Source organism: Pezoporus flaviventris, unplaced genomic scaffold, assembly GCF_033815535.1.
Source record: "Pezoporus flaviventris isolate CSIRO_AGI_PZ_B2104156 unplaced genomic scaffold, CSIRO_AGI_Pfla_v1 ptg000212l, whole genome shotgun sequence".
NCBI classification, from domain to species: Eukaryota; Metazoa; Chordata; class Aves; order Psittaciformes; family Psittacidae; genus Pezoporus; species Pezoporus flaviventris.
The window spans coordinates 1739417-1758193 of record NW_026892760.1 but is presented as its reverse complement, the minus strand read 5'-3'; the positions used below and the strand labels follow the sequence as shown (position 1 = coordinate 1758193).

Sequence of the window (18777 nt, the reverse complement as noted above, 5' to 3'; positions counted from 1 at the left end):
CATGGAAATAAATACCTTTAAAAGATTAAGAAACATCCTCACAGATATTTGGCAACCTTTCCAGCAAAGCTGCAGAAAGACTAGCAGTGCTATAATTTCAGGAGCACCTGTGAAGTAGTTACAGTTCTTTTATTTCTTTCTCTTCAGCATAAAATCCAATTTATGGTTTTGGGTTCCTGCTTCCACCCCCCCTCAACTTTTGTTATCAGAATACTTAGGTTCCATATTCACCCTCAGAAAATCTCTATGAAAATATTTGTCTTTCTGAAATGAGTGAAATTTTACTTTCCACCATTTAAAATGTAAGAGGGAAGAAAATCTTTGCCAGGGTAGGCCTGATAATTTTAGGAGTAATGTGGCATTCAAGTACAGAGATTGATTTTATATCAAGTTTTAATCCCTTTCCTCCCATCCTGGCCTGGTCACTCCAAAGGCTTTGATAAGAATAAACTGGTACCTGACAATGCATGTATTTTTTTCTCTGGAAACATTTTCTTTGGCAATTCAGAATAACCTGGTTGGTACAATGTAAAAAGAACAATAAGGTTACTTACTACTGAATTTCCTAAGTAGAAGATGACTGGCGTCTCATGCTCTTTAAGATTAGGTCATGATGGCTACCTATACTGGTTTGCTATTGCAACCTACATGTTGCTGCAGTGGGTGCTGCAGCACTGTCCGTAGGCAGGTGTTGGAGGTTAAAGGCCAGAGCTTGAGCCAGCTCACCAATGCCCATGCCCTGTCTTTCCCACAGGAAGGAGCGCCTGAATCATGTTGAGGGTGACTGAGAGCTCCCAGGCTCTAGGTTGAGTTAAATCTCAATTATAATCTGAGCCTTGCTCCCCCAGCTTGGTGCTCTTGGAAGCTGGAAGCTGATTTGTAAGATAAAGGACTCACCACTGACCCAAGAAAGTGTTAAATACTGTGGAAGAAGCACCAAATACACCAGAATCCAAGGGGAGAAATCTCTCAGTCTGTTTTCAGTATGTTTTGGTTTTATATTCCAGAGAGGAACCAGATATTGATGCTGGGATTAGGGTTTTAAAAAATATTTCTTACTAAACAAATTTAATTCTCTCTGCATCAGATAGAACAAGTTAGAGTAGCAAATAAAATATACTCAGAGATTTCTTCTCCCTCTCACCACACGTCTGCGTTAAAGCATCAGCCAGAAACAGGCTGCTTGAGGTACTGAGGAAACAGAACTGGCAACCATTCATTTTGCACTTCTGATAGCTCACAAGGCTTGTGTGCATCACCTTCTCAGAGCAGAATGGCAGGAATGGTAGAAACAGACTGTATTTTGGAATTCTACATGCAGAAGCTGAAGAAGAGACACTATAGCAGTCATCATTTATTTTGAGAACTGATTTCACTCTGCTACTGGATTAGCAAGCATGAAGACCTATGACCAAATGAAGCAGCCAGGTCTCCAGAGTAGCTGTCCGAGGACTGCTTGCTAGAGCAGGCCAAAGACTGCCGCCCCACTCATAACCCTGAAGCAGTGGTTGGGAATGGGATGCCATGCAGGCTTCAGGTGGCTAAAATAATGCAGAAACTGCAAAGCATTTTGTCATTTTGTTTCCAATTTATATATCAAGCACTTAACCATGTGCTTCTTCAGTATGAATGTAAGACTTTTCTTAAAAGTTTGTTTAGTGGTAACACTTCCAGGTTAAGATGCAGGTGGAAGGGACAGAACATCCAGGCACAGCTGGCAGGCGTTGGTGGTGGAGGAGAGCCCTGTGTGGGACCAGGTCTGGGACTGCCCTAAGCACTTGTTTACTGCTCTTTCAATACCACAATCAGTAACTAAAAGGTTGTTAATTGCCAATAAATAACTTTGATGGAAATTTCCCTACACAAAGCTCTTTGTTGCCAGATAGTTGCTTGTTTGTGACAAGATAGATAGGTCAAAAGCCCTTTAAGAGATTTTTTCTAGAGGCTTTTTGCTGGACAGAGTGAGGAAATTTTATCTTCATTGGAAGGGTATGCATAGTGCCCGCATAGCTGGCTTGTTGCTCACTTGACCAAGGCACTATGGTGCTGGCATCAGTGAGTTGCTCACTTTCCAAGAATGCGTTATCATCTGCCTCTTCCATGAAGCATGAGTGCTGATGGCAGCTCTGCAAGCTCACTCATTAGCAAGTGAGTTAAGTCTCATCAAAGAAGTGGCAAGACAATTGCAGAAGACTTACAGGAAGGGAAAGTGGTATATCTGTACTGAGTTATATCCTGCAGAACTTGTTTTGGTAGAGTCCAAATATAATGTTTTCACCATGTAAACTTACCAGACTTACCCTAATAATTTTCAAAAGGAGAAGATGAATCCTACCCTTAAGGCCTAGGGCACAGAGCTTTATGGAGAGTTAATTTCCTTTGTAGAGCATTTTTTTGTCTCTTGCACCATGATGCACAAACAGCTGCAAATAAATAACACTTGTTGTATTTTCCGTTCCTTGAAAACATGGTGATAATTCTGGCTCCACCTGGGTTAAAGGATTTTCTTTTGCTCTCTCTCTTCAGATGAAGTAGATAACAACTTGGTTCTACAGCATTCACCACTCTTGCTTACTCTTGGTCCAAAACAGAGTTCTCTCCACACCCAGGTACCCAGGAGATACAGAAACTTGCAAAGACAGTACAGCAAGGTGTTTAAGTTAAGAGAAAAAGGTACTAGCCTGGGAAATTGTCTCACACTGTGAGTGCGAGTGACCTTAGACCAAAAAGATCTTTCTTCTGATTCTCCAACCAACATGAATAACGATAATGACACCTGCTGCAAAGCAACTTAATAGCCATAGATAAAGATTGTATATAAGTGTTACTACCACATGAATTCAGAAATCTGGGCCTTCCATTTATTTCAGGTGGATTGGTCCAGAGGAATACAAACTCTTAAGATCAAAGATCTCTGGAGCACCTCCCATATGAAGATAGGCTGAGAAAGTTGGGGCTGTTCAGCCTGGAGAAGAGAAGGCTGTGTGGAGACCTCATAGCAGCCTTCCAGTATCTGAAGGGGGCCTATAGGGATGCTGGGGAAGGACTCTTCATTAGGGACTGTAGTGACAGGACAAGGAATAACGGGTTAAAACTTAAACAGGGGAAGTTTAGATTGGATATAAGAAGGAAATTCTTTCCTGTTAGGGTGGTGAGGCAGTGGAATTGGTTGCCCAGGGAGGTTGTGAATGCTCCATCCCTGGTGGTGTTGAAGGCCAGGTTGGACGAAGCCTTGGGTGGGATTGTTTAGTGTGAGATGTCCCTGCCCATGGCAGGGGGGTTGGAACTGGATGATCTTCAGGTCCTTTCCAACCCTAACTATTCTATGATTCTATGTGAAAAAGCAGCAATTATTTGTTGATATTGCCAGAGAAATCTTGGTGGAATCGTCTGACCAAAACTCTGTACGTTTTCCCATGGAAAAAGAGAGCTCGCAGCTTGGTGGTACCTGAGAAAGTACTGGGACTACCAGTGAAAAAAACCTCACAGTAGAAGTATATTTATTGTATTGAATTTTTAAAATGCAATTACATACATTCTACACAACACACTCCAAATTAGAAGAAAATACAGTTTTCCCAGGAGATTTACTCTGCATTGAATACTTTTTTCCTGCAATAATTAATTTTCTCATTTTTTTCCAATGTATAGAAAACATATTTTATGTAGCATATATCATAAAGCTAGATTTACAAAGAAGCTAAAAGAAATTAGGTATTCAAAATCCCAGTGGTATTCCCACTTCCTCTGCAGATCCTACTTATACTGTTCTGACTAGTACAACCAGGAGTTAGCTGCTTTTTGTACTTAATGAGTTGTACAGATGTGTATTAGTTGTATCACAAACATCCTTTCTCTACAAAGTCTCCACTGCTGTTCACTGCTAATGTATTTAAAGGAAATTTTTTTTTTTTTTTTTACTTTGTGTTGATTTGCAGCAATTTTTCTTTTCAGGAGTCAAACACCATACTCCTTTCTAAATAGGAATGTAATTAATTCTTCTGGTTCAACAATTAATTAGTTCACAGTTTCTACTTATCTATTGAACATGCATATTGAAGAGGAAAGACAAGGAAATAGCACACATTTTAGTCACACTTTGCAAAGATAAGTCTTAGCAATATTATACAGTATGTTTCATGAGAGAACTGTACTCTTCTAAGAGTTTCTTCTTCTCATTTAATTTTTGCAGTATGGCATCCATTAAGTAGGAGGCAAAAGGAAACTGAAAAAGAAACATAGTAAGAAAAATGATCATTGAATTTTATTGTCTTCATGTGAAAAACACTAAATATCTTTAAACCTTTAGATTTTACTCACTTCTGACAACTACCGCACATGCACATATCTGATCTTTAAAGTTCACCTGCATGTTTAGAGTCTGAAAATTTGCTCTCTATCATAAAAATGATAAAAGAATGGAGTAAAATGAAAAAAGATAAACACCTTATTGAACAATTCATGCTTTACTGGCCATGTTAATGATGTAAACTGCAGTACCGGCATCTCTGTCATTCATCTTCAATCAGCTGATCAATAAAAGGTTACAGCCATCTCTAGGGCATGCAGAAATGGTAGTGTATGTATGTTTAGTATTCTCAGGAGGATGAGACAGAACTACTAATACAGCTCCCAGTGCTGTGGCAAATCCTTAAAACTCACATGTTTAAAATTGTAAATAAAAATACACAACACAAAACAAAACCCCAAACTCCAGAAACTCCAATTGCATTGACTGAGATATGACACAAACAACTGCTCCTCTAAAACATGATACCAAAATACTGTATTTATATATTTACAAAGAAAAGTGAAAATCTCTTTTACACCTTCTCCAACATAAAAATGTATTTTCACAATCAATGTTTTCAAAGAAAGAGATTTGGTGTATTTTTCAGTGTCATTGCTTTAATGCTTAAAGTGATTTTCTTTCACAGTCTTGGTGCATCAGTGCACTGCATGCTGGCAAGTACTTTTGAAGGTAGTACAAAACACTAGTCACTGCAGCTCCACCCGAGAGTGGGCAGTGCTATGACAGAGAACAGAACAGATTTTGTTCACCCTTAGAGAATCTCAGTAGCTTTATAGTGCTGCCAGCTTTCCTGACCTCTTAGTGAGACCAGTGGTGACCAAGGGGTCAGTCACCCACAAAAATAATCAGAAGAAGAAAGAATTTACCTTAACAAGGCCATGATAAATAAGCTAGGTTAAGCATAGTATTAGGTTGAGCAGGTCAAACACTAGCTTCCTCTGCTTTTCACAACTGTAGTTCAAGGCAGTATTTTTGCATCTAGAACCACTCACTGGTTCCATACTTGAGTATGGCTGCTCTGATTTTATTTTGTTTTCACTTCTCTATTCCATCTTTAAAAGAAAACTTTTTACTATACCAGATAGAGTACTGCCTGTTTCCTAGATATATATATTAAAAAATATCTACAACAAACAAAAAACCACAGGCTACAAGTTCATCAAGCACAAATGCTAGCGTAATGTCTGAATTGATACAAAGGTATGAATCTATACATTGATTTTAATAATTACTAACAAGCCAGGAAAAAAGAATCTAAAATGGTAGCTAGGAAAATTTATTAATAGCAAGCATCTGTCAGGAAGTGACTGTAACGGCAATCCTACATGTTGCTCAACAGTCACTTTGCAGCTACAGAAAAAAGGATGATAAAGGCATTATTTCATTTTTCTTCAGAAAAGGAGGTTTTGAAGGGCTGGTACTTGCTGCCAGACATGTCTCCATCTCATAAATAACTTCTGTCAATGATAATTTTCTAGTAGTCATCTACACCTGTCAGCTTTCTTCTATACACTATGGTGGTGACTTCTGGGGGAATAGAGGGATCCAATTCAGTGAGCACAAATCTATTCAGAGTAATATATGACATAATCTTATGTGAAATTTTGTGACACTTATTTGCTACTGTGCTTTAAAAACACTGGATCCAGCATCCTGTTCGCTCTAATTGCTCTCTTTCCTTGGCTAAATATGTTTTTTACGAGAACACTATACCATTATCTCAAAGCCTCTAATTCTTCTTGCCTAGCTTGACTACATTCATTTCTAAAACATTTCACTTCCTTAATGTTGTGCCTGAGATAAATGGTTTCTTATTGATGTCTCTGGCTTGTATCATTCTAACTACATTTTACTTGCTGCTCACTACTCTCTCTGTGGCTTCCAAGTCATAGCAAAGTGATCTTTCAAGAACTCTTTCCATTTAAATCATTCATTTTAAGAAAGAGCATTTGAAAGTTGAACATAACGTCATTCTTTCAACATTTGTTGTTTTCAGAGAAAGTGCTGTATGTTTTTATCCTTTTTTCTTTCCATACAGACACCCAGAACTGGATGATCTCTACAGTCTTCATCTTTAATAGAAGTCTGTCAGATTTACTTTTAATGATGGCTCTGTAACTATCCTGGGAAGCTTTCCTCTACATTTCTCCCCAGAACTTCATAACTGTTGAAGATGTCTCTACTCCAAAGTATTCATCCCAGCTTCCAAACCTGCCATATGCTTGGGGAAGGCTTTGGGAGTTCAGTGAGTGCTAAGTGCACACCTAAGGAGCAAAAGCTTGTTTATACCACTGACAATTATATATTTTAATACAGAATGATACTTCCTCCAAATGTTTTCTATTTATCTGTGCCACAATCAATTTATCTGAACACTAAGCATTAACAGTGATAGTGATCCTAAATCACTGTATTATGGGAGGCTTTAAGAAAAGTAGTATTTAATCGATTTGGTTAAAGTCAGAGTATCTGAGAGTGCAAATTACATATGGATTTAAAGATTTTTATTTATTTCTTTAACAGAATTGCAGATCTCTTCTTTGATACTAGAAAGACATATGAATGAAATGGCATATTTCTTATCAGACAGATATCTTGGTGTATGGCAACTGTAAGGTAATGTGATCCTAAAGAATCATGAATGCTGAATCCATTTCTCTCACTTATTTATTCTCACCCTGAGAATATTTCTTTCAGAGATCCCTTCTGTAAAAAATAAACTACTACTGTTCATCACCCTTACACAACTGAGACTCACTCAACACCAGGGCATAAGTATACACTGATATGCCAGTGAAAAGAATCACAATGAATGCAAGGCAATGTTATTCTAATGAGACATAGCATCTCCATTTGCAGTGTACAGCATTACTTTGACTCTGCTTCACAAATTCTAAAATGTGTTAACATAAAAATAAAAGTATTCAATTTCTGGAATACACAAATTAGTGGTTACACCTGTTTAAACCTCCTCATATGGCTCATCAGTGTAACACATTTGCCCAACAAAATGATCAAAACACTGCAGAACAGCCTCAAATTGAATTAAGGCACAAAGAATAACATGAAATAAATCTAAGGAAACTCAGATCATAATGACCAAAACCTCCTAACTTCAATATAAATCAAAAGTCAAAGTTAAAAAAAAAAAAACCACAACAACAGAAATACTTCATTTCACTTTTCACTGTTGTTCTTTGTGCATTCTGCTTTGTGATGGCTGCATACACATTAATTTGTATGTGCCTGTCTGTATTCTTATCCTCAGTAATCAAGCCAATCTCTCCTTGTTTTCAGTCCAGGACAAGTGATATTGTTCTGTTTGTGTGCATGAGATATAAGATAGATTTATACTATAATGGATTGTAAATGCATGGGACTGACCTCTTATTCTTGTAATGACAAGAAAATCATGGTCTGATGTCAATGTTAAGCTGCAGGTAACTCAAACCCCCTGGGTATGGTGGCAGTGGCCAGTGTGTGCATGTGTGTTTGTACACGGATGAATACATACATGTGGGTGTGAGCAGAGGACAGCAATAAGCAGAGAGATGTGTTCAAAAAGGAGAAGACAAACAAACAGGCTGGAGTGAGACTAATGAAAGCAAAGCAAGTGTGTTCCCACCCAGGAAATTTGAAGAAAAAACCACAGTTGTTAGTGCCCATTCCCAGATGATACCAGAGGAAATGTATATTTAGAAGCCAGTGCAAATCCTAAAAGTGGGTTGGGGAAAATCCCTGCTAACGAAGGCTGAATATACCATTACAAACACTGTTCCAGAGATGGATTATACACATACCTACAGAGCGCCCATAGAATAGAGGGGAGGGAGTTTTTCTGGAAGTTTTCACTATTGGAATATGATTTGTAGATTCATAATGAGGTCATGAGAGGAAAGAGTTTATTAGGCAGCTTTGTTTATGTGAGATGTGATATCCCAAGGAGTACCTGAGGAGGGAGGGAAGGCAAGTGCTGCTGTACGTCTATAAGGGACATGCTAATCAATACTGTCACTGGGTTCAATGCTTGGAAGAGTTAGGCAGTTGATTTGTATTTTATTTAGAAGTAGTTCTCGGAGACTTCAGGCAGCAACCTGGATTGGGTTTAACACGCTGTACTCACATACAAAATTATTAACAGACTGCAGGAGTTACGTAAAAGAAGTCTTTCCCTTGGTTTAGCTTTGTATGTTTCCTACCATGGGAGAAACCTAGAGAAGGTTGCTGGGTTTTGGCTTTTTTTTTCTTTTAATGATTATAAAAAAGAGAGTGCTACTATGCTGTGTGCCAGGTTCAAATAATATGACATACACACCCAGTTGTAAGGGAGAAAGTAGGTAAGAAGCGTCACTACTTGTCATGCAAGCTGTAAACACACACATATATTGAGATAACCATACTTGTTCGCTCCTATCCCAAATACCACAAACTACTAAAAACTCAACAGCTTCTTATGATGGGGCTACAGAACTGATGGACAGGGTTAGAGCAGTTGATGTCATCTATCTAGACTTGTGCAGAGCGTTTGACACTGTCCCACGTGACGTCCTTGTCTCTAAATTGGAGAGACATCAATTTGATGGATGGAGCACAGGGTGGATAAAGAACTGGCTGGATGGCCGCATGCAAACAGCTGTGGTCAATGGCTCAGTGTCTGGCTGGAGACCAGTAACGAGTGGTGTCCCTCAGGGATCGGTGTTGGGACCGGTCTTGTTCAACATCTTTGTTGCTGACATGGACAGTGGGATTGAGTGCGCCCTCAGCAAGTTTGCTGATGACACCAAGCTGTGTGGTTTGGTTGATACGCTGGAGGGAAGGAATGCCATCCACAGGGACCCTGACACACTTGTGGGGTGGGTTGATGCCAACCTCATGAAGTTTAACCATGCCAAGTGCAAGGTCCTACACCTGGGTCGGAGCAATCCCAGGTGCAGCTACAGGTTGGGCAGAGGAGAGATTCAGAGCAGCCCTGCAGAGAAGGACTTGGGGGTGTTGGTTGATGAGAAAATGAACATGGGCCGGCTTCACTGTGCACTTGCAGCCCAGAAAGCCAACTGTATCCTGGGCTACATCAAAAGAAGCGTGACCAGCAGGTCGAAGGAGGTGATCCCGCCCCTCTACTCTGCTCTTGTGAGACCTCACCTGGAGTATTGTGTGCAGTTCTGGTGTCCTCAACATAAAAAGGACATGGAACTGTTGGAACAAGTCCAGAGAAGGGCCATGAGGATGATCAGGGGACTGGAGCACCTCCCGTATGAAGACAGGCTGAGAAAGTTGGGGCTGTTCAGCCTGGAGAAGAGAAGGCTGCGTGGAGACCTCATAGCAGCCTTCCAGTATCTGAAGGGAGCCTATAAGGATGCTGGGGAGGGATTCTTCATGAGGGACTGTAGTGACAGGACAAGGGGTAACGGGTTAAAACTTAAACAGGGGAAGTTTAGATTGGATATAAGGAGGAAATTCTTTCCTGTGAGGGTGGTGAGGCACTGGAATGGGTTGCCCAGGGAGGTTGTGAATGCTCCATCCCTGGCGGTGTTGAAGGCCAGGTTGGACAGAGCCTTGGGTGGAGTGGTTTAGTGTGAGGTGTCCCTGCCCATGGCAGGGGGGTTGGAACTGGATGATCTTCAGGTCCTTTCCAACCCTAACTATTCTATGATTCTATAATGGGTTGGTTATGTCTCCCAGCTTCCCTCTTCCATGCTCAATCACTAACACATAATCAGTCTGATGTCTCTGCACATGACTGATACCCATCTGCAGGTCTCTGCTTGCGCTCCTGTGAAGCCTTTCCACATACAGGTTCTGCATAAGCAAGAGAACCTCTCACCGTTTATCCTATTGTCAGTTACTAAGATGTTTCATTTCTATACTTCAGTGAGAACACTCTAGTTATTGGGTGCTAATGTACAAATACAAAAACTGAACTTGAGAAACACTTGCTAGCAATTAAAGATATCGGTTTAGATCCTAAGTGATTTTTAGCAGCTCTGTAGAATTCAGAACATTACTTCTTGATTTTATGATTCTTATTTAAATAACATGCTGATGCAGATATGTCTCTACCACATTACAATCTTCTTAGCAGTGGTGTAGTTTCTCCAAGTGTTTCTACAGTAGTGATGAAATAAGGACACATACTCTGGCTGACTAGTGTCTGTGACCACTCAGGAATGCAAAAAGTATTTATCACTGAAATTTAACATACTTGTAAAGCTGACAGAAATTAGATTTTTTCAGGTCATAAGAGTATGGGGGAAAAAAAAGTGTGGATGAGGTGTGCTACCCTTTAGCATTACACTTTAGGGTAATCTATAAAATGACAGTAAAAAGCAACTAGTGCTTCCCTCAGTCCCCCTCAAAATTCTAATGTAGCAGTAAAATGGCTTATGTCAGTAATGAAAATAAAATGTCTATGACATTTTAAACGTTATCATACTGTCACAGCAGAATAAAATTAGCTTGAAGAATGATCTAAAGGGATATGATGCAGTTCATTATGTATAACAGCAACAGCAGCAGTTTCTCAGTGTTCATAAAGGTTTCTCCATTAAATTTACCTCCAGTCAATAATTAGGAGTCCACAAATAAACCTAGGCAATTAAATCAATACTGCTGGGCAATTATGTTCGAAAGTCCCAGCTCAATGGCACAAAAAGACACTATATCAAACTGCAATATTAAGTGATCTGATGCAATTTTCCACTGAACATTTTCTCAGAATAACAGAAAAGGGCAAGACTGCATCTTTGTTCAAGATGCAAATAGGTACACAGTTTGCCAACCTGTAACACTGTGTGAGCCATCTGTTACAATCAAAGTCCTGATGGAAAGCTTTCATTTCACCACAAACTTTAGTTTTCTGATCATTAATAGATCGTCTACTAAAGGAAACCACAATCAACCCCTGTAAGATAGGAATTAAGCATTTTAAAGGCTACAGAGTTCTGTGAGCTTCTCACAAATAGAGGCCAAGAAATCTTAGCAATTTCCATCCATGTGACTTAGTGTGGATGGAAATGAAAAGCAGAGCTTACTGCTCCCCAAAAGCACCAATCTCCTTGCAATTCTAAAGATGGTCAGCTTCCGAAGAATTACTTGTAGCCTCAGAGCTCCTTCTGAGGAATCCCACATGATGGAGCAAAAATCACTGAGAGCCACTATTACCTTGTACATAAACTTATACTCCTAAGAGCAAAAAGCTCCTCAATCCTTAGCTAATATTTATAATCCTAATATAGTTGGTTACATACATGGTTAAATACATTACAACCCCCACTTTCTCTGTGCCTTCCATTTTCCTGTCTGTCTATATCAAAGAGAAGTAACAAAATTCTGCTTAGGATTTTTTAACAATTTACCAAAGAATGATAACAAAAAATAGAATAAGAATTTTTGTTGGTATTCCATGAATCTGATTGCTATTTTGGAGTCCACAGAATGGACAGAATCTTGAAATTTATAGATTTTTTAAAAAAGCCTTGAAATTAAGGCAATTTAGTGAATAGAAATACTTGTGCTTTTACTGCTGAGTTCCATGTAACATTACCAGGTTAAATTAAAATGCCAGTATTTTTGACAAAGCCAATAAAAGCAAACTGATAGTTCCATCTCCTCCACTGCAGCAATTAAGGAATCTTAATGGTAAATGAAAGAAGAAAAAACTGGGATTTTTTAAAAATCTGGTCATAGGACACAATGTAAACATGGAAGCAATGAATGACAAAATAGATAAATCTGGATCTGAGTGTTCCCTTGAAATGGCTTTCAAAATATTTTCAATCATTCAAATTCTAACTGAAATGAACTACATTGCTAATGGACCCATGCTAGTGAATATGCAGTAGGAACACTGGATTTGTAAATCAAATTTTATTTCTTTTCAGACATCAGATACCGATCATCTTAATAAAGGAGACAACTAAAATATAATGGAAAATTTTCAAGAGTCAGTGTGTGTTGTCAGTGATGCCCAAACAAAAGCTGACTATGGCTAGGAAAGCAGGGCTCTCACCTGCCAATAAACTGCCCTTGATCACTTACAAGAGGGGAGCATCCCAGCAGACTCTCTGTGTATTAAAAAAAAGACTTGAAAGAGAAGAAAAAGTATCACACAGGTCACAGCAGCAGTCTCAATGGACCCCTCAGGGATTTCTGCTAGTCTCAGCCTTGTCATCCTCTATGCAGCTTTCCTCTCTGCCCAGAAAATGTCGATAGGAAAATGTTTGAGGGGCCTCTGGTGGAAATTTTTTCATTCTTTCTGCATTGACAGGATGCCAAATCAATATTTACTTCCCACTAACAAGCTGCTCGAGGTCTCAGTAGAAAATATGGTAGAGAATGCGAGAAGACACGATAATAAACAGCTGTCTGGCTATGAGGAAAACATGAATTGACTGGAAACAAGTCCACAGTAAAAGGTCACTGAAACCCACAAACTCCTCAGGTGTCCATATCAACTGCTAACTTTAAAGGCACATAATAAAAAAAATCTCTTTTTCCTAAGAGGTATGAGAATGGATCCTTTTCACTCTAGCAAGCGTTACACACTGTTTCAATAATTCAATTAACACATTTGCCAAGATGTGTGCTGGTCTTCTCCAGCACTGTTTCACTGGTTTCAGCTGTTAAGACAGCTATTGCAAATCCTTGGTTAACATCTCTTCAGTTTTATCCAGTGACATTTATTTTAAGAGAAATAAAAATGAAATGCTACAAACCAAGGGTTTTACATTGTCTCATCACTGTATAGTTTGGGACCATCAATGGTAACATAATTACAAATGCAACAGATTAATTACAACCTAAAACCACTTATCTACTCAGTGCAGAATGATATAATTCATTAAGGAAAGATATAAATTAGCACCTGTGCTTCAAGAAGGTTATGTATATACTCCAGCCATTCTTTATCTTTTTCAAATTCCATTTTTGTTTTTGCTGTTTCCTAAAAATAGAAAAAGATAACACAGACACAACATTTTGATACCACATGAGAAAAAAACAGTGAAAAATAAAAGAAATGTGTAACTGGATATACATTGAATGACCAGTATGTGGAAATGGAAACTATGCTTTCAAAACTAGTTATCTGAAGCATATCCACCAAGTATGAGGGCTCTGTTAAATTTATAAACCTATCCTTGCCTGTACATGTCCCTAGAAACATGCGTGACATGCTCTTTTCACATGAGCATCAGGTGCATGTGTGATCTATGTGTAAATTTTATGAGTTCAGTGTAAAGGTTCCTTAGTGGAATAGGTATCTAAAATTTGTATAGTGAAAATTCATCACCTTTAGTTAAAATCTGTTCTCTATTTATAGGCAATTATGTTTGTGTGTTCTACACATATATTCACAATAGTGACTACAACAAAAGGTACAGGATGTAGAAATTACTTTGAGAACGAAGTATGCATGGAACAATTCCAGCAAAATGAATCATGTTACAGGGGTGTATAAATGTTATAGATGTAAAAAAAGGACGAGAATTGGTCCATTTTATTTATATTCATGAGTGTAATCCATATCAGTACATGCATATGCACTGAACCTTTATTTAACCAACACGAAAACTCTCTTTTGTGACATTTTTAATATAAAGCTCCAATAAGGCTAAACCTGAGTCATTACTAGAGTACTGTTACAGCCCAATAATGGTTAGCTTCTATACACTTTTACTAAAGTAAGTGTCCAGACTTTTTCATGTATTATTTGATCAGGCCTAAATAAATCTGTATAAGAAATCCTATTCCTGTATCTGTTTAATAGAGGGTGATTTGATGAAAACACTATCAAATATTTCATAGTGAAGTGTATGATAGAATCACCAAAAAAGGCAATGGATTCCCCATGAAACCATTTCTCTACTAGAAATACCTTTAATGGTATAACAACTCAAGAAAGCAAGCATCAACGGAATCAGTCTGGCACAAGACACATTCTAATTTTGTTTTCATTAATGCAGAAGTCTATTTAAAATGTATAACCCTGTCAAATCAAGAAAAAGGAAACTACTAAGGACTTTCAAATAACGTCTCTCTATATCTACATGCTCAAAACAGTATATTTATATTTTATTATGCATGCCAAAAGTCTTGCCACTTTATGAGTCTCTAACCTGACCTCTTTATTTAGATCCAATTGTTTTGGGGTTTGTTTTTTTTTATTTAGGTCCAATTGTTTTGGGGCTTGTTTTGTTTTTTTTTTTTTTTCCCCATCCTGAATGCTGCACAATGAAATTCCAGTCTATGCCTGGAAATCCTTTTCCTCAAGAATGGAAACATGCAGCAGCATCTTATCTCCCCCCTTTTTACTGAAAAGTCCTTAAGATAACTTACCTCATCATCTCCTACTTCTAATATCTCCTCAAGATCAGTTGTTGAAACATTAAGAATAGATGCTGCCAACTGAACAGACTCCTGGGAAAGACCCTTTTTGCACACTCTCGCTTCTCCCATTTTTTTTGCCTGTTTGATTTTTGTTCTCAGCTCTTGTACGCTGTGCTGTAGCTCTCTGGTTAGAGCCTAGAAGATGCAAGCAAAAAATACTCTGTTGCAATTTTTCTTAAAGTGCAAACATTATGGAAAAAATAGTAGCATTTAGACTAAGCTCCTTTAGATGGGAGTTACCTTAATTCTGCATTATTGGTTTAATAGGATACATGCTGTAATATTAAAGAACATGGTACACAGAATGCAAAATGTGAATACATTAAACCAGAAAATGTTCTGAAATATAGGTAGATTTGGTTTTATTTCTTTAGCAAAAAACCTATATTCATCATGCCATCAGTAGTAAGGCAAAGCTGCTTCCGCGGAATCAATCAAAAATCCTTTCTTGACCCATCTACCAGAAATGTTCTTGTAATAACAACAGAAGTGTGAGACTTTACTGTGGTCAAACAGAGATCTTTTTAAAGCTTACTCATACTTCATTGCATGAAGGAACACCAGTACCTCTTTACTCAAAACCTGAAATTTCAGTTCCCACCCAGACAGGGCAATTAAAAACTGGCCTAGCTATCAGTTCTTCCTGATACAGTTTCTAGAACTTAGATCATGGCAGTTGTGGCTATTTACTGTTGATAAGCAGCATATCCTTGGAGCAAGTCCACTGTATCGTTATTCAAGGCTTGCATAGGAAGGGTTGTATTCTCATGGAATATTGTCTATGCAGTGGACCCACACAGAAAGCCTAGCCAGGCCAGGCAGTCTCTTTGCAAAGGTCCTCTTGGCAGATAGAGAGGCTGAGAGAAAAGAGCCGTAAGTCAATGTCAGAAGATCCTCCTAGCATATTCAACGTCCATGACTCAAGCAGAACTGTGATTGTCAACACAGACACCTTGGCTGAGTTTAAAATGAGAGAATGAGGTTGTATTTCGATTGTCATTTGTGTGGCTTATCTTATTGAAATATCTCTCAGCAGTAGCTGATTAAGTCCTGGAAGTTCTTTTTTGCAGAATGCCTTCATCTCATAGAAACGGAATGCAGAATGATGAAGCCTGTTTATTGGTGTTTGGAGTAAAGTACTCTACAGCCCCTTGTGTATTCAAAATGCAGTCATTAAAAAGCATTTCCTGATAAATTTCAAAGAAAACACAACAGATTCATCCAGTTCCAGATTTGGTTATTTTTCTGCCACATCCCAGCGTACCATTTCTTGGTATTCAGCTAAAATGTAATTATTAAAATGAAAATTATCCTACCACAAATACAGAAGGTACAGCGAAATTTGTCCCAGTTTGTGATTCAAGTGTGGCTACCTCCACCCACAGTATTTTCAACAAAGTATCCTGCGCATAGACCTGTCTGCAAGTACAGAGCTGAGAGGAATGAAGAAACTTGAAATGTTATAGGCAGGGAGCTAGGGCAACTTGGACCAAGCTCACAGAAGGAAATAGACTGAGGAGAGAGCCCCAGCAGAAAATCACACCTATGAAAAAGAAAATAAACCATGCTTTTAGAAGCATCTGAAACATTCCGATAGTAAATCAGCCCCTGCAACACCTATACGACATGTTTGACAATGTAAAAATAAGTTAAGCTGTACTTTTTCTATCAAATTGCACAAGCTTCCCAAATTTCAAAAGTAAGGAGATCTAACCCAGCCATAGGTGATTAGGCTAAAAGATGCACATTTGTATTCTGGCACAAAGAGGAAACGTAAACTAAAGGAGTAAAATATCAAGGATATTAACTGCAAAGCTGTATAGAAAGACAACAAATAATGATAAATAGCTCAGCAGAGACAAACAAAAAGCACTATAATAAACAAAGTTAGATGTTCACTTGAATGTCTTGGACAACATACAAACATTGCCAGAAAATCATCTTATTATATTATTAGATAAATTTTGTTGGTGCATCCAAACGCCAAAAAAAAAAAATACATGAGAAGTAAGCAGGCTGATAGCAATAGCAACAGTGGAACCTAGAAACTGCAACTCCACTGCAGTATTTTAGGCTTGTCTTTTAGTTCAGAGTTCCAGAAAAGAAGGTACCAGAAAGACCCTGAAGAATCTATAGCAGCAATAAAAAAAAAAACACAAAACAAACAAACAAACAAACAAAAACATGAAAAAAACCAAGCAAAATTAAAAGGAAGTTTAATAAAAATCAAGGAAGGAGAAAATAACTAGCAGATTTTGATATGCAAGCCTACACACTATATATAATCATAGTAGATCACATGTATCACACATATAAAGAACTTGCACCTCAATTCATTTTTTCCCTGACGAGTTTGAATACACTCAAGCATACATAAAATAAACACCATATGTATATGAACTTTCAAATTGGACTTGCAGACCAGCTATTTTTGAAGTGGTCTTCTTCACATTATTAAGTTGTAATAATTTTTTTAGATACCTTTTTCACTGGATAAGTGATTTAAAAATTATAGCCTCCTCACAATTTTAAGTTGTTTTTTCCTGTTGTTATGTCATCATGTGTCATATACGAATGCATTTATGTGCTACATTTTTTACTTATTAATGATTTAATTTACATATCAGCTCATCCTTCTCTACAGATATATTTAAAGTCAAAGCCGCAAGGTCTTTAACTAAGTTAGACAGAACCATTTCCACACGGAAAATAACATAATCCTAAGAGTTAATCAGCAAAGGTTTTGCTGGTGAGTATACTAAAGCCAGGATTATATCGTTCTTTCATTAAGAAATTGATCCAATACATTCTGGACTTAAGTGTAGGATTTTACACTAAACCACTTTCCACTATGTATTTCAGAATCACTTGTTTTTAAACTTATATACATATACTTAGGGATACAAACTGCCTGCAATGAAATCAATGCAGAATATGACTTCAGTATGATATTGATGTATGATAACAATGCCTTTATTAGTACTAGTAATACTAGGATTTGATCTTTTGTTTTTCTTTGGTGTCAAATCTAGGGGATATTCTGTTAGTAAAGCCACTTTACTAACTTTGATGTTACCCTCAGAATTATTCCTGTGGGACACACTTAGCTGCTACCAGCCAACTAAAATAGGAATCCCTCATTAATTCCTGAAGCAAATCTACAACACATCCTGTCAGGCCAGTGCAATTGCTACTGCTCTGACCAGAAGAAGAAAAAAAAAAGCTTAAAATTCTAATAATAGGAGCTGAAAGTACCCAGCTTTTTTTAATTAGTAACAATCGCTGCATCATCTACCAACTACACATGGTCATATAGGATATATTACATCTACAGAGATTGCATAAGTGCTAAATAACTCCATTATAAGCCTTTTAACTTTTTTTTTCCACAACCCAACATATTAATGCATAATTTATTCATTTTTGTCCTCAGCTCTTGCAAAAATGCAAATTAATTCATAACCCAACATATTTGCTTTAGGTAATAATTTTCAGTTTTGGTCTCAGCACACAATCACTTTTTAGAACTATATCTTTTGCCAGTTTGAGATGTATAAAGACAAAGGTCTTCTTTTATTTAAAAGATCATATTTAATTAAACACTCAAAAAAGCTGTGGTGATAGGCAGACCCTGACAATACACTATTAATAAGGTCTTTACTTCCTCAAACGCTGTGACACTAGTTGATCCTGGTATTGACACAAACTGATCACTGGCACCAAGTAATGCATTATGATCAAGCCAATGCCTAAAATTCTTCTCATAATTACCATGTTAATTTACACACTTTACTGTTATTGTTTGTAGTATAATAAAACTTAATGACTCCAAGAAAAACCAAAACTTAATGACCCCAAGACAAACCAATGTTTGATGCGAGCAGTCTAGCTATGTACAGCTAGATTTCAGTCTTGCAATGTTGCAGATGTCATGCCAAAAGCCATGGCTCACATTAGTTATGGAAAATGTCAAGCTTTACTGTGCTTGTGCAATAGTAATAAGGTTGTGGCGGGTCTGGCTGGGATGGAGCTAATTGTAGTCTAGCAACTCCTATGGTGCAGTGTTTTAGGCTTGTGAC

The 18777-nt window shown here is 37.8% G+C and overlaps 1 protein-coding gene across 3 annotated transcripts in view; it reads right to left on the bottom strand.

Annotated features, from left to right (window-relative positions):
- Positions 1–4062: 4062 nt before the first annotated feature.
- CNTLN (centlein) overlaps positions 4063–18777 on the bottom strand; it is a 197690-nt gene continuing 182975 nt past the window's right edge. For all 3 annotated transcript variants that reach the window (XM_061441239.1, XM_061441241.1, XM_061441240.1), the window contains 3 exons: positions 14648–14833; positions 13176–13253; positions 4063–4225 (listed from right to left, as the gene is read on the bottom strand). In XM_061441239.1, coding sequence (XP_061297223.1) covers positions 4124–4225; positions 13176–13253; positions 14648–14833 — 366 coding nt within the window. In that variant the 3' untranslated portion in view covers positions 4063–4123. The remainder of the gene's footprint in view (positions 4226–13175; positions 13254–14647; positions 14834–18777) is intronic.